We start from the raw sequence: 24,864 nt of genomic DNA, 5'->3' as shown, positions 1-24,864 counted from the left end.
TTTATGCACCCTCTAGATATTTAAAAATATAATAAAAACGAAACAAACATTTTATAATTGCATTTTAAGGTTTGGAAAGATAGAAGAGGAAAGTGAAGGATTGTAGATTTATGAAAATTTGCAGGACACAGATAAATTAATACCAATAAAGTATTATCTTTAACTTAATATCCTCTTGCAACTATATACTAAAAACATATATAAATAGCTTTTACAATACTACTGTTAAACAGTAACAAAACATTGTTAGCATTCGTATGTTTGTGTTGTCTATTTATTAATTGATGGTTATTATTTACCTTACTTGAAGGTATATATTTCAATTAATTAGTTTTTGCATTAATACAAATTTATATTTATAACATTTTTTTCTAGAAAGAATCCAACAACTATTTGTTTTCTGTTTAACAATCAAATACATTTATGAACCCCTGACAACAATGAAATCTTTATTTTGCCAGTTTTTTTTTTAATAAATATCTGAGAATACAAAAAAATAGTATACAAAACAATAGAACAATCCGGGCATTACTTAGCTACCCAGTAACTTTGCTATCAATTAAATTCGGTGATACTTTTACTTTTTTGTCACAAGTCTGTAATAATGACACGAGAAGTAGGTGTGCAAATATGTATAATGTATATTGTCACTTCGATAATCACTATTATGTTGTAGGTCACATTCTCATGGTATTGTGGTTTGGTTTTTGCTGCGTCATTCCGCGTCAGAGGCCGGCCGGCGGTCGAGAGGCGTACGAGGCTCAGCCATTCAATAATTATTATTCTCTTTATTCAACACTCAAACCGCGAAGGCGCGCGCGACAGTCGCCTAGCTATCGCAAATCATTTTTGTTTATTTATTATTTTTATTATTAGTGTTGTGATTACCGGCGGTATTCTACTGCATTTTTTTAACACAATGTTGTGATTATAATATGATCTCAGTTTACTGTGATAGTGCTGCAAGTTTTGTGCAAAAGTTTTAGTTTGAAAGTGTAGTGTTTGAAGTGTTTGTAAACAGGATGAAACTGAGTAATGCTGACGCTGCACCACTGTATAGCCATGATGATGGTAATAAAATAGTTGAAATTATTTTTAAAAAGTTAAAAATTAATTTTGAAAAAATGTTTTTGCATAGTTAGTGTTTTGGACACCAGTTAAAAAATTTGGATTTGATCTTGCATTATACCTAATGTCTAATGACAAATAAAGGTAGTTAGGTTACCAGTAAATCCCTGAATCAAGCCCTCTTTTTAATATTAAATAATTTAAATAAGGACTACCTATTACAATTAGACAATCATAATGACAAACAATAAAATAAAACAAATTGATAAGTGAGATTATATGACTTTAAGGTGTTATAAAATGTAATCCATCTGCATTACATTAACCTCCTTTACTGCATGTCATGATCATGTTGCAACTTTGTCTAAATAGGTCAATTGAAATTTTTGGAGCTGCTTCTAAATGGTCCGTCCCACAAAGGGGCGTCCCCTCCTCCCCCCTCCCCCCGCTGTATATCCGCATGCTCTTACTTCATCCATGGAAAGCTGTAGTGGTTCTTTCTCTGTCTACCACACGGCTTTTTTCATAGTCACAAATGATAATGAATACCTACACACGTGTGCCCTTTCAGGGAGTATGTTTTGAATAAACAATCAATTTAATTATTTCCACATCTTTCCGCTCCGCACAACCGCACAACACCGCTGTCAAATTCTATAGAAAAATTCGTCCTCGCCTTTGTGGAAACCGGGCCTTACCTGTTCTGTACCATCATTATTTTGTTTCTTCCAATAAAAATCTGAATCTGAATCTTCTATTGGCAGGCCTGGACATGGATACTGACGATGACGTATACCGAGGAAACGCGCTGGATGACATGCCCCCCATGACTGAGACGCTCCTCGAAGGCGCCATGGGCACCTGCTCCAACGAAATCGGCGACATGACCTTCTGCATGGGCAACTACATCACCGACTTCATGAAGGTAGGTGCAGGTCATCGACTACTATTTAATAACACGAACTACAACACGTATGATGCTACAGTGTTTAGCTTAATACTTAACACCCGATCTCTTTGCCATTCGTCCTTCTTTCCCTATGAGATAGGTAGTCCTCTGCCAAGACCTCTTAGCATCTCCTCCTTTCATGTTTAACTTGAAATTCTCTTTGCTTCCTAAATCCCTACTCCTATCAGATGGATCCTCCATCCAAGTCTAATCAACCGATTTGCGTTCGAGACAAAATGACTTTCGCATTGTAGTCTGAGAAATGAAATGGAACTTGTACCTAATGTTTTCGGACAATCTGACTGTCACTCGTTAAATTTGGACTTTGCAAGAATTTACAAAAGTGCTAGTCATCGTGTTAAAGTCCAAACGGGTAAATATTTTAAAGGAGCCAGAAGAAACCTGACTTATCATCAGCGTATCAAACTGAAAGAAATAAGACGTGAAATTTGGCACAAAGCTTTCTTTTAAACACTAAGAATCATAATTTATATAAAAAAATTCTACCACTCTTCTAGCATTTGCCAAAACTTTCAGGGACCTTTAAATCTGAGCACTGAGCTCTTATCTATTCTCTGATGTTTAACCCGACAGTAGGATTCGTTGTCTATTCCAGTACCCTAACCCTTATCAGAAGGAGGACTTAATGCTGAGAAATAAAATATAATTTTGTACCTTGCCCTGTCGAATTCGAGACTATCTAACTGACGCTCGTTAGTTTGGACTTTGTGAAAGGTTGCCGCGCAAACAAAAAACTGCTAGTCATTCTATCAAATTTCACACAAGTATTTATCCAAATAAACAGGCATAAAGCTCCTTAAACTTATGATAGAAAGCATTTTCTAAATCAAAGGGAATACTCTAAATCTACACGGACGAAGTTGCGGGCAAATAGGTACTAGTAGGTTGTATTGTATAAATGCATTCCTTGACTTGATTGGTGATAATAACTAAGCTCAGGCATAATAATTATTATAATTGATCCAATCACGTAATACATAAACTGGTTGGTAATTGAAATACCTAGTTGAATATGTAATGAACTGGTGGAACTCATCATAGAGGTTGAATTGATTCGATTCGCTAACGGAACTACACAGAAAAAATAGTTTGTTAGTTTTAAAAGCAGCCGTATTGGTAAAGCCTAGGCGCAGACCACCAACTTTTAGTGTGCCGATAGTTGGGTCGAGCTGTTAAGGAGATGTAGAAAGTGCGCACATTACACCGATTTGGTATCGGCCGATTCTTCATACAAATTAAAACGTAGCCCAAATATTGGCCAACTAAAAGTCTGTAGTCTATAGGGAGTCTAACGCAGAAATAAAAAGCGTTATTCTGATGTAAAACTAAGATAATTCGAGTATGATTATTAATCGATCTAGTAGTTAAATCTTGTATATAAGTAAAACCATCCTCTCAGATAAGCACCGTATTTATAGTCAAGATGAAACCGTAAGACAGACATTCAAATAAATATTCTACGCAGCTACGTATTTGTATTGCCTATCAGGACCAAAATTCATCTGCCGGTAACTAGTATCTCGATATCTCGATAATCAGACAAACAATTTACGCACTTGCAAATGTTTACGATTACTGACGTATTTTTCGGAGTAAATTCTGTGACTTTTAACTGATGACTCATCACTATTTCATACTTTTAATCAGTTATTTTTTTGCAAATAAATTGCCAAATTTAACTCAATCAAAATCTTTCGCATGAAAATTCTGACTGCCTCAGCTAGGACTTGAACCCACAACATTATGCTTGCAGCGCATGCGACTACTCTAGTTGTTCACCAGGTTAGTCACTGGCTGATTCACTCACTGCTTCAGTAATTGTATTCAAGCGAGAAATCTTGTTTTTAACTATTTTTTATGATTTTTTTTATTTCTTTCAAGACAGTGAAATGTAAAAAGGTGCCTAGAGGTTCCCAAAACCGAATTTATAATATTAGAGAAAATACATTTTTCATTTTTGCTAAATTTATAAACTGTAAAGTAAACCGGATTATTAACAAAACTCAAGCAAGCTTTGTACATTAATTAAGCAATTAATAGTATCTTGCAAATCGCAATAACAAACTTGTTATATTTTACCGGTAGACTTGATCGATTTAGACATCGAACACCTATTTTACAAGTTCATGTGCTGATAACAACCAAAAAAAATTGTGCTGGTCATAATGATAGTCATTATTAAGCCTACATAAAATCTGCAACAATTCATTATTTAACCCCCAGCGTGTTGATACAGATAACATTTCACAAATAACCTAACTTTTGAAGGCATTGTGATATTTACATTTTGATTAATTTATATTAAAAACAATAACACAGTTTAAACAGATATTATAATAATTAAAATCTTCAATAGTTTGTGTATTTTTGGGAACTACGAGTAACTCCCGTCTTTGAAAAGCCTTCGAACGATGTCTACAATAACATTCGTATTTTAATAAAATTTCATTTTATAAAATAAAATATGTAAACTCTTACCTAACGATGGAATTATTTCATGATAAGCAACGTAAGAAATCGTAGAATTAATTAAAAACTTTTCCGCCCAAGAATCAACAAGCATTTTTATAGCAGAGTCGTAAAGTACCTAATTTAGTTTGATAATTTAATTAGCGCGGTATTATGATTTGAATAGGTCTGAGAAATGTTTCTTTACATGGGTTACATACTAATTGTCGATATAAATTAAATTACTTATCGGTGTCGTTTAAACATAGAAGTAATATTGGCTAGCTAGCAACATTATCTTAGATATTACAACATTATCTGAGTTGGACCAACTTACTTTAACTACAACATTAACCGGTGCATTTTGTATGGAGTTTGACATTGACGTTTAAAAATTAAAGTAAGATGGTGGAACTCAGCCTTATGGCGCAATTTCACTAGTCGATAGGATCCGCCCGCATGCGGAGTGCGAGAGATTTCTGGAACGCGTGCCACAGGGCCCACAATCTGGGTGCGAAATTTACTAAAAAATAGAAACAAGCATGGCGCGTCAGAAAATCTGAATGATTTTTTTTTTTTTTTTTTTTTTTTTTTTTTTTTTTTTATTGGGGTAAACAAACAGTGACAAACGAGAAATTATACAAATAAGTATACGTTACAATAGTAAGTGTCCATTTGTCACCAACACCGTTTACCACAGATTTATTAAACAAAATCATTACACATTTCGTTGAGAGGTAGTGTACTTATAAATTTGTGTTGGTTCAAATAGCACTGTCCTGCAATGTGAGCAATATCATTTTTCTGAATGCACCTGGTTGAGCCGCAATAATATCGACTGAGTGAAAGCTCTCGTTATAATTTTGTACAAGACGAAACAGGGGTGATCGTTTTCCAGCATTTGTTCGTGTACGAGAAGTCTCAAACAATCGACAAGGCGCACGGCAGTGTGCTCTTGTGGGTACCTTATAACATAGTTTACCAATTAGTGGGGCGCAATCGTATCTGTTGTGACACAAGTCATATAACAATGTAGCCTCAAGTTGCATGCGTCTGTGCCTTAGACTGAGAAGATGATATTTTTCAAGAAGCTGTTGGTATGACAAGTATCTACGAGAGAATCGGTAGTGTAAAGAACGAAGGAACTTTTTTTGGATTCTTTCGAGGGCCAAAACATATTTATTATAGAAGGGATTCCAGATAGACACAGCATACTCAAGTTGTGATCGAATTAGTGTTTTATACAAAAATATATATGTAGATGGTTTTAGAAAATGTTCAGTTCTACGCATTACAAAACCATACATTCTGAAGGCGTTATTAATTATATTATAAATGTGAGTATCAAGAGTTAATTTAGAATCTAGGATGATTCCTAGGTCTTTTATAGATTCAACAGATTCAAGTTGCAAACCAGATAAGCTGTATTTATAGTTATATGTTATTCTTTTTTTGGTGAATGTTATAGCTTTACATTTATTGAGACTTAATTTTAATTTATTTATGACGCAATAGTTAGAGAAGCGGTCTAGATCAGCTTGAAATCTCAAATGATCATCATCGCTCTCCACAGTGCTATAAATTTTTAGGTCATCGGCATACAAGAGGAAACTGCAAAATCTAAAACAGTGATGAACATCATTAATGAATAGAATGAACAACAGAGGTCCAAGAATAGAGCCTTGCGGCACTCCTGAAGTAATTGGAACAAACTCTGATTCATGCCCACGCACAACTACTTTCTGGGTGCGATTAGTTATATAAGATTTAAACCATCGCCAGAGATCCCCACGAATGCCGTTGTATGCGAGTTTGTCCAATAAAATTTTGTGGTCGACTCTGTCGAAAGCCTTCCGGAAGTCAGTGTAGATACTATCCGTTCTTTTATTGGCGTCTATGCTCTCAAAAATATACGAAGCATAGATTAAAAGATTTGTACTAGTTGATCTACGTTTTACAAAACCGTGTTGCTGTTCAATAATAATGTTATGTAGGGAAGGGTAGATGCTATTGTGAACTAGTCTCTCAAAGACTTTCGACAGAGCGCACAGGATAGATATGGGACGATAATTCTCTACATTGCTTTTATCTACTCCTTTGAATACTGGTACGATACGAGCAGCCTTCCAGATAATCGGAAAAACACCTTCTTTAAGGCATTTGTTAAAGATACATTGAACAGGATAGCATATTGCTTTGGCTGTCAGTTTCAAGAAAATGGGCGGTATGTTATCAACACCAGAGCCCTTTGTGGCATCAATGTTGCTGAGTTCTCTTAATACATCCTCACTTGTGAGAGTAATGTTGCTTAGTAGTAAGTCTGAGTCGTGATTTGTGTCCGGAAGAGCGTCAATGTCATAGTCATCTGGAACTAAAGATGGTTCAAAGACTGACTGAAAGAAATCTGAGAACAAACGACAGACATCACTGGGATTATCCGCATATTCGTTGTCGTATGTAAGTCTATCAGGTATGTCCGCTGTTGCCTTGTTATTATTGACGTATGTCCAGAAAAACTTAATATTACCGAGTATACTGTTCTCCACAGAGTCCATGTAAGATCTGTAACATTTTTTAGATTCCAATTTAAATCTGGCCCTGTACATAGAAAACACTTCGTAGTCACTTCGTTTATTAGACTTCTTCCACTTAATCCAAGCGTTGGTTTTGTTTTTAAAGATATGAATAAGGGCCCTGGAGAACCATTTGGGGTATCGAGAAGATTTGATAATTCTGGTAGGTATATGAGTTTTTATTAGGTCATATATTTTTTCGTAAAATAAGCAAGCTGCACTGTTTGCATTGCAAGCTGATAATAACTCATCCCAGTTTATACTGCTTAAGTCTTTGTTTAAGGAATCATAGTTTCCCTTTTTAAAGTTATGTTCTACTCTAGGTTTGCATATGAGGGATGAAACGTTTTTATTAATGGTCAAGAGTCCAAAAAATGGAGGGTGATTTTCATCAGATTGCACGAATGGTATTGGTGCTCGTGAGGTTGTGAATTCCCCGATATTTGTTATTAAAAGGTCCAGTAGTCTATTTCTGATATTCTTACATTTATTTATTTGAAAGCCATTTAATGGGGACATAAAGTTAACAAAAAGTTTATTTGGAGTACTACAAGTGGGTGTAGCTATTGGTACTAGATAGTTTCCACAGTCCTGCCATTGGACTGTGGGTAAATTGTAATCACCTATCAAAATGTACTCATCAAAGTCTCCACTCTGTAATATTTCGGAAAGGTAATTAAAATGTTCTAAATATACGTCAGAATGCAGGTTTGGCGGAATATATACTGCGCTGACTATACAACAGTAGTTGTTAGACCGCAGTTCAATCAAAACATGGTCGACAAGAGAGGAGTAGGACCCAGCATGGTCAGCATTCGGCTGGGCGCCCGCGCCGGGTCCGCGCGCACTGCGCGCCGTCGTTACACAGAGCTCGCGCCGGACCGCCACGAGCACCCCACCGCCATCCCGCCGGCCGCTACTAACGCGGTCTCTGTCGCGCCGGATCACCCGATATCGCGGGTCTATGAATTCACTATCAGAAATGTGTTTATGTAGCCAAGTCTCGGTCAAGACAATGATATCATAATCATGGGCCAGAATATTCATGTACAGGGTATGCAATTTTGTGCGCAGTCCACGACAATTTTGATAGTATAACGATAACGTTAACTTATCCATCGAGAGAAACTTAAGCATGTATACAAGCTTGGTATATGAAATAGTGAACTGTTATATATTATGTTTATAGGTTTGTTTCGTACGAGTTGCGGTACGATGTTGTATGATTCATATTGTACCCATATTTTGAGGCCGAGACTGAGATATAAAAGTATAAATACATTAAAGTTTGAAGTTATTTGTGTAGTATTTGTTATTGTTATTTTTATGAAATATGTGTAGGTAGATAGGTAGTAAATAATAAAGAACTCATGCGAACTATAATATGATTGCTTTATTTCTATGTGTGTCCATCTGAAACCCTTCAGAACAACATCAAGAATGGCACAACACAAACGACATGAAACCATTGCCACACCGTTACCTGATAGGTACTCAATTAAAGTTATCGAAGTGCTACTTAGAAGTGAAGCAATTATACAGTAATACGTATAAAGTAAAGAGAGTAAAAAGATGATTACAGATTGCATTGCTTCAGAGGCATATTTGAGTATGAACTCCACAAAAAAACATACAGTTATAATTGAGTACTTGAAATTAGAAATAGTTAAATTGATATTTATAACGTCTACACTTCCAACCACTATTACATAATATATTATATGATAATATGTACCATGTAAAAATATTAAACAGTTGATTACACATTGCATTGCTTCACACACATATTTATGTATGAACCCCATCAAAAAAACAGCTTTACTTGAACACTCGAGATTAGAAATTGTAAAATTAATATTTATAACGTCTGCACTTCCAATCATTATTACATTGCATTGCAAATTTTGTTTGGTTAGTTTACAGTATAGAGAGTAATCGCAAAGTAATTTTCTTAGCACAGACAACAGGCAAACTAGAACTAGAAAACTATAGGTCTTCTGACCATTTAAAAACACTTGATTTAATTGGCCATCGCTCGTCCACACACTACATAACACGGGATAGAAGGTTACTCTGCTTTTAGTTATCGTATGTACGTACCCACAAGAACACATTATATTATTATTATATGCTGCTTTGTACTCAGTGTTACACACATATTTTTTGCACTTATCACGGTAATTACTTAATTTTACTGATGTCAGCGATTGACCGAATGGAGGAGACCGGGGAGGTATCCGACTTGCGCACCAGGATGCTGCCGTGTTTGACCCAGACGTATTTAAATCCTTCCTTTTTTGCTGCCTCCCGGCACTGTCGAAACAATATTTTATTGTTTAGAGTAAGGTGCTCGTTGATGTAAATTCTAGCTGGAGTACCGCTCATTGAAAGTTTACTCGAGTCCAGCCCCTTTGTGGAGCGGTATGCCGAGATTATGTTGTCGCGGAGGGTCCTATTGGTGAATTTAGCTATGACATTCTTAGGAAAGCGATTGCCCGAGTCAGCATGTGGCACACGGTGGACGGCAACGATGTCACAGGCTCGGATCGGCTGTTTGATGACGTCACCCAGGTTTTCAAGGATGCTAATAAGGTTTTCTCCACGCCGCTCGGGCAAGTTAGCTATTTCAATATTACACTGTCTGGCCTGTTGCTCCAATCTTGACATCTGGTTTTCAAGTGTTATAATTTGATTTTCCAGCCCAGTCGTACTAGTGTTCTTCTCCTCTATAACCTTTAGGCGACTTTCAAATGAATCCTGGCGGTCCGAAGAAAAGTTCAAGTATTTCTCCATTTCGCTCAGTCTGTTGTTAGTTTCCGAGAGGGTTTTGTTGATTGAGATGTTATCGGTGGTCAGTTTCATGACGTTGGCATTGATTTCTGTTAATAAAGTCGAAACCTTAGACATCTCTCTCTCCAACGCGGAGTTCACTGCTGCCGTTATGCAGTCTGTAATTTTGGATTCCTGCTCTGAAAGCTGTTTGCTTAACCTCTCCTGTGTGTCGTCACTGTCGGGTTGTTTTTTACGTTTGCGTACACTTAGTATGAAGGCATCATCTTCCAGGCACACCGATGTAGGTATGTTTGTGTCTGAGGCGAATTTGTTTGGAGGTGTGTGTTGGAGGGACATTGTGAGTGTGCGCAGCTCGTATACAGGTGTGATAAAGCCAAAACTATGCTTCTATCCTTTAACCGGAGGAGGTGTGGAAGGGCACTCCGCTGACGCGACCGGTAGATGCGGTGCGAAACAAGGAAAGCACTATACACTTTGAATGTCGTCTCACACGAACGATGCGTAACGGTGTTTGTTATTGGGAGCGATATTCACCCTTATGCACTTAAAATCACTCACTAATGCAGTTATTATTCCGTGTGCGTATTTTAACTATTTTCACACAAGGCTTCGACACTTCTGCTCTCAACGATTGTCGCGGACGGAATTAATGATGAATTTCATTGGTCGATAGCACTTTAGCAGAGGAACTTTTTGAAGGAACAAAAAGCTGATACGTAAGAAACGTCCAAACATAGCTCTTAGCTCCGTACTTTCAAGTCATCAAAATCTATTAATAATTTCGTAGAATAGTGTTTATACAGGGTCCAGGGTGTTAGGTAAATGGGTATATTATGAGCAGACACTAGCCCATGTTAACATAATAATATGCATATAAATGGTATGGTGAAGTCAGAAATTTGATATCATCATTTTAATTTTTTTAATGTTCATCTATCTATCTATAGCAGCCTTTGGGTTCGCCTTCGAACATAGGCCTCCTCTTCAACCCTCCACCGACTTCTGTCCCTGGCCACACGCATCCAGTTCACTCCAGCCTGTTGCCGGATATCGTCTGTCCACCGTTTAGGCGGTCTTCCCCTGCCGCGGGTGTTGTTGCGGGGTCTCCACTCCAGGGTCTTTCTGGCCCAGCGATCCTGGTTCATCTGTGCAATGTGCCCTGCCCATCTCCATTTACGGCTCTCAATCACTTCTACCACGTCGCTAACCCCCGTCTTTTCTCTGATCCACTCGTTCCTTTTGTGATCTTGTAGGGAAACGCCAAGCATCTGTCTTTCCATTGCTCGTTGTGCGACTCGGAGTCTCTCAGCAGACTTTTCTGTCAGCGTCGTGGTCTCCATCCCATACACGAAGACCGGCAGTACACACTGGTTGAAGATCTTGGTCTTTAGGTGTTGAGCAACTTTCTTAGAGCGTAGAACATGGCTGTTTGCGCCGAATGCCGCCCAAGCTTGTCCGATGCGCCTTCCTACTTTGTTGTTCATACAAAATAAAATTTATAAAATCAGATTTGTATGAAAATTAAAATAATTAAAATGATGATATCAATTTTCTGACTTCACCATACCAATTATATGCACATGTTAACATGGGCTAGTGTCGGCTCATAATACCCATTTACCTAACACTCTGCAGAAGTCATTCCAAAAACTCAATCACGTAATGGTTAATTAATAAATAAATAAATAGTTCTCCAAAAATGTTTCCAAATTCTCACAATGTAAATTCTCACCTTATGGTAAGCTAACTATAAATAGTCGATGCCATTAGTCCATTACAAAACTGCCAGTCGGCGTGACATTGCATTTTCTTATCTCTAAATGAATAATAGTAAAAAAATATACTCATGTAATATAAGCATAAGTTTTAAATATTTACCAACCTATGAATTCATTGTAAATATAGACACTGCCTTTTGCATCTACAGGCATTTTTCTTCATGTAAATTCATATTGAAACATTCCTGTATCGTTTCTTAGGGACAAAAGAAGGTAAGAACTCCCACAGCGTGAGCATTTGACACAATACATTTTTGTCCACCAATGTTCGAAAATGTTTATGTCCTTACTTGGTAAAAACATTTTCAACACAGAAGCCCTTACTTAAGAGCAGTTTCGCACTCTGAAATCCGAATCCGTAAAAAACTGAATTTAGAAAACTAGAGCAGGGTTTCCCAATTTTTCTTTGGCAAGGAACCCTAATTGATTATACTTTTCCTAGCGGAACCCCCGTACTACTCCGCCCGCACGCCCTGCCCCTCCCTTGTGCTTAAACAAGTCGGTGCGCGCGAACAACGTCGGTCACGAAACGTGGATTAATATTTTTTACGGAACCCTTGCGGCCTTTCCACGGAACCCCAGGGTTCCGCGGACCACCATTTGGGAACCGCTGAACTAGAGAATCGGATGACGGAAATCGATACTATCATGCGTATACTACGACACCTACTACGACAACTGGGGGCCGTATTTTCACAGATTCGGATCGACATTCGGAAGCTATTAATTGCCTACTCTCAAAGGTTAAAAGAAATGGAAATAGAGTTTTTAGCATAAAGTACAGTTAAAAGTTTTGATCTTTCTAAAATCTGAATAATTTATAATGAAGCTCATTTATGTATGTACGAGCTGAATATTGTTCATAACAATGCGTGACGTTTTAGCTTCAAACGATTACGCTTTGCATCTAATCTGATAATCAGCTCTATTACATAACGTGTATATTAAAAACGTAAACATTTGTTTTGTCTGTTTTTGCGCGCTCGCCTTCACAAAGGTCCTTTTTGGTATGGGTTTATTCAGTTAAGCATTGATTTGTTATCAATTTTGTTTATGTATTTTACGAAATGTGTAAGTTTTGCTTTGCTTCTCTACATTTTGATAATAGATGAGCAAACCCATGTTATGGGACAAAGCTAGTGTTAAATGAAAACAAACCAACCAAACTCGTGTACGAGAAAAATACATAAATGACGACAGCAGGTTGTCAGATAACAATAACGATGTGTGGCATGAATTTAAATTTTTGTTGTTGTTTGTTGTGTTTTTGTTTGGCATCATACCTACGTACATCTATATATATAAAAGAAAGTCGTGTTAGTTACTCCACTTATAACTCAAGAACGGCTGAACCGATTTAGCTGAAAATTGTCAGGGAGGTAGTTTAGAGCCAGGAGAAGGACATAGGATACTTTTTATCCCGTTCGAAATAAAAAAAAGTCTGCTTATTTATTGCCATTAAGGCGGAACAAAGTTCGCCGGGTCAGCTAGTTATTTTAATATTTAGGATAGGACCAAAATAAAGAATTTTTAGTCATGGGCACCATAGTTAGAACTTTAGAAGTATTTAAAACTGTCTGTAGGTACTTACTGAGTACGGATATTATTTTCTGAAAAGAACATTAATAAAATAAAAGGATGTAGAGTCAAAATGACGTCACATCACAAAGGAATCTTAAAACTTTAAAACAATTGTTAAAGTGATCCATGAGACGAAATGGTATTAGTATTGAAATACAATGACGTGACGTAGTTAGCAATAGAGATGAAACGGATATCCGGTAACTATCCGGTAGGCCGGATATCCGGCCTAAATTTACTATCCGGCCGGATACCGGATAGTAACTCACTATCCGGCCGGATACCGGATATTAAAAACTAAGACAATTTCCTATTTATAAAATGTATTTCACATTAATCTTTGAAGTAAACATCAATAAAATGGCTTATAATAATGACGGCTTTTATTTAAAGTCCAAAAAGTTACAAAAAGTCATATTAAGGCCTTTAAAAAAGCTAATTTCTTTTTCTGGGCTATTCACTCTAATGACAAATACATAAATAGTAAATATCTGTTATAGCCCGACCAGGAACATAAAAACCCTGGCATAGAGGCGCGTCAATTGCATTTGATAGTGCAACACTGAGTACAGTCGTACCTGTGTTAAATTAATAGGCTAACTTTATCAGGATTCAGGATTACGGGCTAATTTGATATTTTCATAAATTAACGATTAAAGATTATTATTATAGGTAACCTGGTTTAAATAAATTAAATGAAACAATTAATCGAGTTAGTAGGATTTATTTTATTATTCATCAATAATCAAATTCAGAACTTGAATATTCAACTGCAATGTCTGCTCATGGCCGCTTCAAACTCGGTACTTCTTTTACAATTCCATAAAATTCAACACTTAAAAAGTGACAAAAAACTTTAAAATAGGTAGTTGAAACAAACCACAGCTAATTTTTATAGTGGACTGTACAATACAATATACATGTCAGTCAATTTGACAACCTTTCTCGGAAACATTATTCAATGAAAATATTGTCCGAACCCTTAGTATTTCTCTTCGACAAATACTTTAACACATTGTGAACCACTTTTCTTTCACGACTATAAAAAATTTTTAGCAATTTAATTCACAAAATCAATTGCACACATTTAAATAAAGTTTGTTTACACTTTGACAGCAATAGACAGTTTAATTATTGACATGCCAGGTGACATGTCAATGAAGTTTTCAGTTACTGTTGCCATTAAAAGAAATTAGTACCATTAGTTTTCCGCAACATGGCGAGGGTTTTTATGTTCCTGGTCGGGATATAAGTCGAAATATTGCCAAATAAAATAGGCGATCTTTTTTTCACTGATGATGATCTGATGTCATGATGCAGTTCAGTCAGATTTATGCAGCTAGTAAACTAATTTAATTTTCGCTATTCAATCACACTCACGAAGGCAACCGAAATAGCCCGAATTGTTCTTCCCCCTAGACAAGTGGCAAAATTTGACATTCTATTCGGACTTGTTCGATTTTCGAAAAGTGGGACTAGTCCACTGATCGCGTTTCAAGCACCTGTGCGGCGCTAAACTCGTCACAACATGCAACGAGCCAACGAGACAATGGGCCAACTATCCGGCCGCCGGATATCCGGCTATCCGGCCTAGCAGCTGGCCGGATATCCGGTATCCGGTATCCGGCCAAACAACTATCCGTTTCATCTCTAGTTAGCAATACACCAGAATTTTTAAATTTTTATAAGTCATGTATAACATTACAAAGATAACGTTCCTTTGTACTTGTGTGAGGTGACGTTGTTATCATAAGCAGGTTTTTCTTGGTCATTGATTTAAAAAAAAACACATGCAAATTAAGAAAATGAAAAATAAATGGTATTTACTTTTATTTCAAGGGCCTGTCTATAAAAGCTGTTTTAATTAGTCATCAATCATCATGTAACTTTTTTTTTTCAAAGAGCATTGGACTTTTCCCAGTGGTGTAATAAGTATAGGACAGGCTACTAAACAACTCTCCATACTATAATGTACGTAACGTTCTTAAAAGCTCTTTACTACTCTCGCTTTTTAATTAAATACATAATAATGTATTCTAATTCATTAAAATTAAAAATAATACACTTGGCTTGGCATTATGTGCATTCATGACACGTTTTATAAATTACATATGCTGAACGTTGATTCATCGTATCGAATACAATATCGTTTAGCATTCTTTACTTCCTGTACCTACATCATATCTGCAAACTAAACAAACGTCATTAAAATCTACTAATTGATAGTTTTTCATACTTAGGATAGGTACATATAATGTATATTATCATTCCACTCAGTATACAAGATTAAGAAAACTGATACAACAAAACGGTTTTTTTTTCACTCCACATAATCATGTGCAGTCCAAAATTCGGAATATGTATTTCTCATTACTTTAATGGCCAGACAATGACAAGGACGTTCTGTATTACCTAGTTAATATTGATGAACTTGTTAATGTCACCTACTTCTACAAAACGATTTTGTTCTAAGTTTTTGTAACACCTATTAGGTACCTGCCTACAGTGTCTACATAAACGTTCCGCAAAAACTGTTATTGTGCCTAAGTACCTAATACAAAACATTACATAGGTACACGAGTTTATGTTAATACTTTTGGAGGTGTTCCGAAATGAAGATTGAGTCCTGTGTTCTGAAATGACGCTTAAGTTTTCTTCCAAATATAAATCTACAGATCTACACCTACATTCAAACTTCTGATCGATCTTAAAAAAATATGTTTGGTTGGAAAACCCATCCAATCTCAGACTAGATTATGAATAAGCTTTTGAGGGGATACGAGTCCGAGTTGAATTATAAAGATGAAAAAAACATTTTCCTTTCTAGGAGATGCACATAAAATGCTAATGAGTGCCGAAGTAGATTGTAGTTCTTTTAAGAGTTTGCAACGAAAGCATTGTTTGTTTCGAAGCATTACTAGACATACCAAAAGACATGTAAAGGGCCATTATTTTAATTAGTCGACTTGACTGGCACAGAGAAAAGAATGACTTTTAAAATATCGTGGTCAGAAATTGAGTTTTAATTTTATAATAAACTTAAATCGAAGTTGCTAAATAATTATGTTGTCGACAGATGATGTTCACAATGAGGTCGCACCACATGCTCACAGACGTCGTGCTAGAAGTCGGGAACGAGCTTTTTCATGTCCACAAAGTTGTGCTAGCAGCCGGCAGTCCATATTTTAAGGTAAGGTTTTTTAATTAATTCCAATCTACCGCAGTATTAGGATAAGAAGGAAATAAACATGCATAACATACTAATTGGAATCATTGTTTACCCTAACTATAGTACCTATCATTGTTAACTATTCAAATTATCAGGTGTTTTTCCTAAGCTAAGCGGACTAGTTAAAACGGAGAAACTTAATACCAAAACGTAATCCTATAACCCGCCACTCTAGGCGATATTACCCGGTAACGCTACAGGCCAGCCTTTCTAGAAAGTTACATTCGAGACAGATTCAAGTTCGTGATCATTTCATGTATGCAGAAGTTAATTTTGTACAAAAAAAAGTAGCAGCGATGCAATACTTAAATTGAATCTGACGAAAATGAGTCAACTATTAAAATGAACACACTTCAATGCACAATGCTTCTTGAAAAACTAGCATCAAATCAAAAATCATGTCTTCTCTACACGACTGATTTTCTCTATCACAACAGAGAATGTTCACAAGCGGGCTCAAAGAAATGAAAAACTAGCATCAAATAAAAAACCACAATATCTTCTCTGCTCGACTGATTTTCACTATCCATCCCCAGGCAATGTTCACGAGCGGGCTCAAGGAAAGCGAGATGTCCAGGGTCCGACTCCAGGGCGTCTGTCCATCAGCGATGGCGTGGCTCGTCTACTTCATGTACACCGGCAAAGTGCGGATCACGGAGGTGACGGTCTGCCAACTCCTGCCCGCCGCCACTATGTTCCAGGTAGGGGCAGCTTGTCAAATTCAACAATACTTCTAATATTTTGTTAATGACATGAGAATTTTTTGATTTGTCATTGCTTTGGACAAGTAGTCCAAGTGTAACCCGTATTCACAAACGATGTTTGCTTTAATGAAGCAGCAAATCGAACGCACAGCGTTGATAGAAAGATATCCGAAACTCAGACAGAATAGAACTTGTGTTTCGGTAATAGTTAAACTTAAAGGATATTTTTTTCCATGAATGAAATTATACACACGGATTCTGAATATTTCTGAATATGTACATAGATATGAATCGTTAATTTTTGTGTTAAATATGTGACGTAAATCTCGTTAATTATCCAATGACAGCAGCGCGTTTAGGTATTAGATGTTTATACTATGTAAAGATAAAGAATATTATTATTACTATGTAAAGATAACGAATAAACTATTAAACTAGGCGTCACCGTTGAACTTTGAACATAGATTTACCGTGTTTGCTGTTGTAGCTTCTTTCATTCGATTAGAATCTAATCGTTAGATAGTTAATTTTTACTTATCAGTTGTTTTTTTTCAAACAGTCATGCTACACGATAAGTAAGTTGACTATGCTGTAAGCCATGCAAGCAATGTCAAGCACGATAACTAACTAAACAAGGGCAAGGTCTGCATTTTAAAAAATTGTCATAAAAAAAAATATCAACTGTTGGAAGCGTGACGTAAAATATTCGGGCGCACATGTAAAATGACTTAAGTTATTGGAGTCTCCATGCTTGCCGCTCCATTTACATACAATAATACATACCAGAATAGACAACCAAAAATGAAATGTGACATAAATGTATACCTATTACCTACTAGAATTAAAAGTAACAAATTAACAATTTATTTCGCTACTTCCATGAAAATGTTTATTAGAATTTATGGAGTTGTGTCAATTTATTTCTTTCTTTAATTCAAAGAACGCTAAGTATATACTCATTTTTATAACTACTCTTGTTGTTGTAATTGTTGTTAAGATTATCCTTCCTTTCTCGTCATGTAATTCACTGACTCAGCATTTCCATCCATGCCGATGATACATATTATTTACCGTTATACGCAGTACCGCAATGAAATGATCACATTCCCTCGAGATAGTGGAAAGCCCCGGTGACTCAGCTAGTTTATTTATTACATTCAACATTTATTACAGTCAACCTTGGACTCATGAACTCGCGTTTAAATATCTGAACTTCGGCAACCTATCTACTTACTTACTTCCGGCTATTTGATTTAAATATGGCATTATAATTATATTGAGTGAATGCTTTTTGAACAGGTAAATAATAAAAATAATACATGCCATTCAGGGCAATATAACTTAATAGCCCGATAAGTAAGCAACCATTGATATCCTGCCCTTGAGAACGAGATCGAATTGACGGCCCATAAAAATACGTCATTTGGTTGGTGTCAAATACTCTATTATAGCCTGACCAGGAACATAAAAACCCTCGCCATGTTGCGGAAAACTAATGGTACTAATTTATTTTAATGGCAACAGTAACTAAAAACTTCATTGACATGTCATCTTGCATGTCAGTCTATTGCTGTCAAAGTGTAAACATACTTTATTTTAAATGTGCGCAATTGATTTTGTGAATGAAATTGCTGAAATCTTTTTATAGTCGTGAAAGAAAAGTGGTTCACAATGTGTTAATGTATTTGTCGAAGAGAAATACCAAGGGTTCGGACAATATTTTCATTGAATAATGTTTCCAACAAAGGTTGTCTAATTGACTGACATGTTTATCGTATAGTACAGTCCACTATGAAAATTAGCAGTGGTTTGTTTCAACTACCTATTTTAAAGTTTTTTGTCACTTTCTAAGTGTTTAATTTTATGGAATTGGGAAAGAAGTATCGAGTTTGAAGCGTTCATGAGCATTCATCCTACTAGCTCGATTGATGGTTTCATTTAATTTATTTAAACCAGGTTACCTATAATAATATTTTTTCGTTAATTTATGAAAATATCAAATTAGCCCGTAATCCTGAATCCTGATACATAAAGTTAGCCTATTAATTTAACACAGGTACGACTGTACTCAGTGTTGCACTATCAAATGCAATTGACGCGCCTCTATGCCAGGGTTTTTATGTTCCTGGTCAGGCTATACCACCTATTATAGCGAGTTCTCATGCATATCCAGCCTTATGTCATACCGTACTATTAAAAGGTAGTCCTGGTGTTCCCCCTTATGGCTCCTCTGGGAACGGGACTGCACCCAATAAAATGTCGTTTCAGCCAAATGACGTCGACTGCTGGACAAAGGCCTCCCCCAAGGTTTTCCATAATTAACGGTTCTGCGCTGCCCGCATCCAGGTTCTTTCCGCGACCTTTACCAGATTGTCGGTCCACCTAGTAGGAGGCCTGCCTGCTTCCAGCCCGTGGTCGCCACTCGAGAACTTTTCTGCCCCAACAGCCTTCGTCTCTGCGAGCTATGTGCCCCGCCCACTGCCACTTAATTTTAGCAATTCTGCGAGCTATGTCGGTCACTTTGCCAATAAAATGTATTCGAAGTGTAATTGTCGCAAACTAAATATGATATAGTGTTCCGCCGCCAGATATCCAACGTGATCGAGGCTTGCTGCGCGTTCCTGGAGCGCCAGCTGGATCCGTCCAACGCGATTGGAATCGCCAACTTTGCTGAGCAGCATGCATGCGCCGAACTCAAGCAGAAGGCCAACCAATTCATCGAGAGGCATTTCACGCAAGTAAGCCTTTTTAGCCTTTCTGCTGGATTATTCCACTTTGTTCACCTGGGTGGTCTTCGAAATGTTTTTTTTCTTTCCACTTCGTATTCAGCTACGTAATTTGGCTACGAAAGCTCCTAAGCCGGTTCCGAGATGCAATGAGGACACTAAAAATTCCACTTTCTTTGGTGCTCTTTCTCAGGTGAACAAACCTTTCTGCCTTAGCCACGTACTTTAAAATACAGTGTGTCCGGGCTTGTAGTGATCAAACTTTAAGGGCAAAATCTAGGGACAATTTTATCGATAAAAATACTTCAAATTTGGGGCCTGACCCATTTCTTGAAAAATTAAATCGATTTAAGTTTTAAATTTTTAGTTTACACCTCTTCTTTAAAAAACAAGTGAAAGCGTGGGTAGCTTAACATTAATATGCAAATATTTTATATCATGCGATAGCCAATAAAATTATCTATTAGTAGAAGAAGAAAACAGACACAAATTTCATACATTTTATGGGAGTAAGAATGGATTTAATAAGAAAAAAACATTACTTTTTTCACTTCTTTTTCAGTTATTTTCCAACACAAGAAAAACCAGGTCGTTAAGGTATGTTTTATTAGCATTGTATTTTTAGTATTTGAGCTATTCTACAAAACGAATGTAAATTTATTAGTCTACGTCTATTAGTTTCGAAGTAATTGTTGAACAAAGATACCCCTTCCCAGCGGTTTCCATAGTAATCGGAATAGGTTGTGTGAATCTTTCAGGCAGTGCATTTTCGCATGTCGCGTGCGCTATGAAAACCGCTGGGAAGGGGTATCTTTGTTCAACAATTACGACGAAACTAATAGACGTAGACTAATAAATTTACATTCGTTTTGTAGAATAGCTCAAATACTAATAATACAANGGCCGGATATCCGGTATCCGGCCAAACAACTATCCGTTTCATCTCTAATCGAAAGCACAATGTGAATGATTAGAAGATTCGGTAGAGTTCGTTGCGGCAGTATTAGACTTGAACAAAGAATAATACATAATATAGGCACTACGTCAGCTAGATTACTTTATAACCCAATATATTCTTTAATTGACAGTATTTATGTGTTATCTAATGTGACATTTTCCATAGAAAGGTTACATTAAGTAGTCTAATGGCCTTTTTGATTATATCGATTTAGTTGATCGTATTACTTAAAGCAGTACTAAGATTAGGGCTAAGATCAATGATACGTCAAAACAATGTATTATTCGTATCTTAATCTGTTGGATATAAAGTACCTACTCAAGATACGTAATCAAAATCGATCGGAATGTTTCTCGATATCAAGTCTTATTAATAGATCAGCTCAAGTGAAGTCGTATATTTATCGTAAATTTCATTCTGGTCGGCTCTAGACGATTAATCTTTTATTGCTGTGCTAATACGAACGTCAAGGATAAACCATAAACCTAGAGTTAAAGAAGGCACACTTGTGAACTAGATACAGCCTTGTAACATTGAGTGGGTGCGGGAAGAGCTTTCTTCACACGCGCGAAAGGGTATAATTTTATTAGCTCTCCGAAGCACGTGTAGTTTGTCTAGACGCGGCCGCTCGCTCCCAGGGCGCAGTTTACCGCGCAGCCTAGGGCCTGCTGACGATAGACGTTATAGCAGGCTGAAAACAGCCAAACCACATCTTCAGAACTCTATTATTTGTGTGAATTAAATATTTAGTGTTATGTTTTTTTTAAGTACCTAGTGATTATGTTATTTAAAAGAAAGTTCCACGTTATAGAGTATGTATTAATCACTATTAGGTATAATATGTCATTGTCAATCGATATCCCACATAGTGCTACACATTATTAAAATCGGTGTCAAGTGCTGTGAAAGTGCTGTTTGAACTGTGTCTCAAGAACGGCTAATAGGTACTCAACATTAAAAACTGCGAGCTACGAGCCTACGAGTATTCACAAGAGTCTCAGACTTGCTGCTTTAGCTGAGCTCGGGCCAGTCCCAGCCAGCACATTAGCCAGCATCGGCGGCCGCGGCGCAAACCTGACGCAGACCTGACTTCTGATTGGAATCGATTCTGTTGATTCTGGCGGGGCTGAGGGTTATTACGTATTGATTAAACAAGCCGTGGTCCACAAACCTTACCTACCTACCTAATAGCAGCTTTTCATCCGCAAGAAAAAATACAGATTTTACACAGAGCTGGTAAAATAACGTCATGTGTATGGATTTCATCGGCTGAAGACTATTGAACTTTGCGTTCATAACAATGTCATTGAAACTCAAGTCTGTTTTTAGTTCCAAAACAAACATAGATCTGCATGTAGATGGATTCGCGCGAAGTCCGCAGATGTCCGATATTATTGTAATGTTTCCGCGAAGCGCCGCGAACGACCGCGTGGGCGGGCGGGGGCGCCGCCCTGGCCCGGTGTACAGGCTGAGTCCTTGCTAACCAGAAAACATAGAAAGAGGTTCTATGTTCTGTGTTGCTAACCCATTCATCTATCTTGATAGCGATAGAATAGGTAAATGTTAAACTTTGGTATTTTTAGTTACCTAACAGATTATGACAGTAATCAATTAAAATAAACACTGAAAAATGTTTTCTTATACAAAAGGAAAGTGCTATCGGTTACGTTTACTTTATACATATTATAGTTGTCAACTACAAAACTGCATTAGCAACATTATCAAGATTTTATTTTATCGTTTTAGTAAATAAAATAATAGCTAAATTAAAACTGGGCCCGTGTCAATGAACAATAAAATCAGTTAGCGATGGCAGCATGCATTGTGATACATCATGTAGTCTATTTTGTGTAGTGTCTCCGGTCATACAGCGACAGGGCCGTGGTCGGCGGCGCGAGTGACTCCGCCGGGCCCCGCGGTTGTGGGCCTGATTCACGACTCCGATTCCATTCACGTCCGTCACATCTGCGGGTCTGACCAACACAATAATGCGAGAGAATCTTCAATATGTATGTGCATGTTATAGAGTTGAGCACTTGAGCAGTATTTTTTCTTTTTACGATAAAAAAGTGTCGGGATCGTATAATAAAAGCTAAACACTCCATAAATTCAAAAGACCCTTGATGACGAGCATAACGTATTAAGCCACCTAATGTTAAAATTATTTCTATTTTCTCCAAAAGATCATCGATCTGTAACGTAAAATATATCTGTATTCAAGCCCTTTTTCGAGGGCTTGCACAAGTCCTGTTGACTTATGCTAAGAGTTCGCCGGCGACTGCGGCGAGTCCCGGCCTATTTATAGTTCAGGACGCCAATAATTTTGGCGAAACGGCAGCTTTATGTATTCATCGCGCTAGTGAAATGCGTTATCAGTCCGACGGGCGTCGGTCACTTTCGTCGCAACTCCTCGCGACCGCCCTAACGCCGCCCTGGCACGGCAGCGAACTTAATAAGAACGACATGACTCATCCACTACTCCTTATCTCTCACAAAACTCGCGAAACTTCAAAATAAACTTCGTATCGGCTTCGACACACGCGCGTAAACAATTTAACTTCCACTCGCAATTTACGGGAATCCTTTAATAACTGTTTAGTTTGGGCTTTATGGTGCAAATATTATTATGTTATTAATAGGTCGGAGCGCCTGAAGTTGTGAGGCAATATTTATAGCTAATGCACACCGACTAGGCAAATAAACGTTTTTTTGGACTTGATCTTGCATAGTTCGCTTATGAAGGTTAGGGCGGCTTGCGGCTACGGTCAATATTGATTCTCCATGGTGTCTACTTACCCTTATATCGACAAAGTGCCTATTTCGACAAACAGAAAATGCATTATAGGTAATAATGGAACATTTAAACGGACGTCTCTGAAGCAGGTTCTGCTTTTAACTACTTAATGACATACATAACCTAATCACGAAGCTGGTTGTGCGTGTTACTGCGGCAGTTTGGAGTACGCGTGTTTTCTGAAAATTATTATTTATGGAAATGGGATACCAAATAAACATATAAATGTGGGTAAATACGACCACCCGCGCGCGATAGCGGCCACCGCGAGATAATATGCAAATGAAGATGCGGACGCGACAAAGTGATCATTTATCGATGCGAGCGTGGGCGCGCGCTACACACTACACGCGCGGCCGCGGGCGCTTGTGCGATAACGCCGACTGATACTTTTAAAAGGAATTTGTGTTATCATTGTTTTATCAACCATCTACAAATATTCAAATGCCACTCTTCACGAGAATATATACATTTCTGGCGTTAGGATGCCAAAAAGTTTATATTATGTTTTGATTGAAAATGAAAAAGCCAATACGTGAGTCAATTGAAAAAGTTCTAACACACATCACCCAGTAAAAGCAGTTACGGATTGCGAACCACTTTCTATAATGAGAAAAGTTTATATACCTACCTACCTTAAAAAAGAAAAGTAAGTTCGTGTATTTTTGCATATACAGCCTACAGCTGCGGCCTACAGCCTACAGCTGCGGCCTACAGCTGCGGCCTCTGACCTTTGCTTCAGATTTCATTGCCGCACGCACTCGCCGCATCAATGAAACACAAGAACAAAGCAATAATGACGGGACGTAACATATAGTGGACAGTTCAAGAGACATCGTCGTAAATGTATTTGATTACGCTGACAAATGACGATAATGGATTTCAATATTTATTTATTTATTTATTTATTTATTTACACTTTTGCACATACATATGTACAGTGGCGGACTTAATGCCAGGTGGCATTATCTGCCAGTCAACCACAGGTCGAGTAGAGAGATTAAGGCGGTGTAATAAATATGACGTTTAATTAATATACCTACTTACATAGCATTAGATAAAATAAATAACATACGAATACATATTAATATAATAGACATACACAAAGATACATAAACATAATATTAATATTGGCGTACACATAACACATGTCAGAGATAAGAAAAAAAAAAAAAAAAAAGCCAGTTGCCTAGAGCCCCCCAGCACTATCGCCTGACACTTGCCGGGATTGACCCTTACTCC

At 37.2% G+C, this 24,864-nt stretch overlaps 2 protein-coding genes across 2 annotated transcripts; one reads left to right on the top strand and one right to left on the bottom strand.

Annotated features, from left to right (window-relative positions):
* The first annotated feature begins 795 nt into the window (after positions 1-795).
* On the top strand, positions 796-23,026 carry Keap1 (kelch like ECH associated protein 1). The gene is made up of 6 exons (XM_028310569.1): positions 796-1,071; positions 1,833-1,993; positions 16,288-16,401; positions 16,977-17,141; positions 19,733-19,882; positions 23,012-23,026. Exons 1-6 carry the CDS (start codon positions 1,023-1,025, stop codon positions 23,024-23,026), a joined length of 654 nt encoding a protein of 217 aa, XP_028166370.1. The 5' UTR covers positions 796-1,022.
* Positions 8,472-10,502, bottom strand: LOC114357106 (uncharacterized). The gene has a single exon (XM_028310575.1). The coding sequence runs from the start codon at positions 10,186-10,188 to the stop codon at positions 9,241-9,243; it is 948 nt and encodes a 315-aa protein (XP_028166376.1). The 5' UTR covers positions 10,189-10,502; the 3' UTR covers positions 8,472-9,240.
* Positions 23,027-24,864: the final 1,838 nt, after the last annotated feature.

Source organism: Ostrinia furnacalis, unplaced genomic scaffold (genome assembly GCF_004193835.3).
Source record: "Ostrinia furnacalis isolate ACB-3 unplaced genomic scaffold, ASM419383v2 OfSCF3032, whole genome shotgun sequence".
NCBI classification, from domain to species: Eukaryota; Metazoa; Arthropoda; class Insecta; order Lepidoptera; family Crambidae; genus Ostrinia; species Ostrinia furnacalis.
Note: the sequence above shows the minus strand (reverse complement) of the source record. Positions and strands in the feature narration are given on the sequence as shown.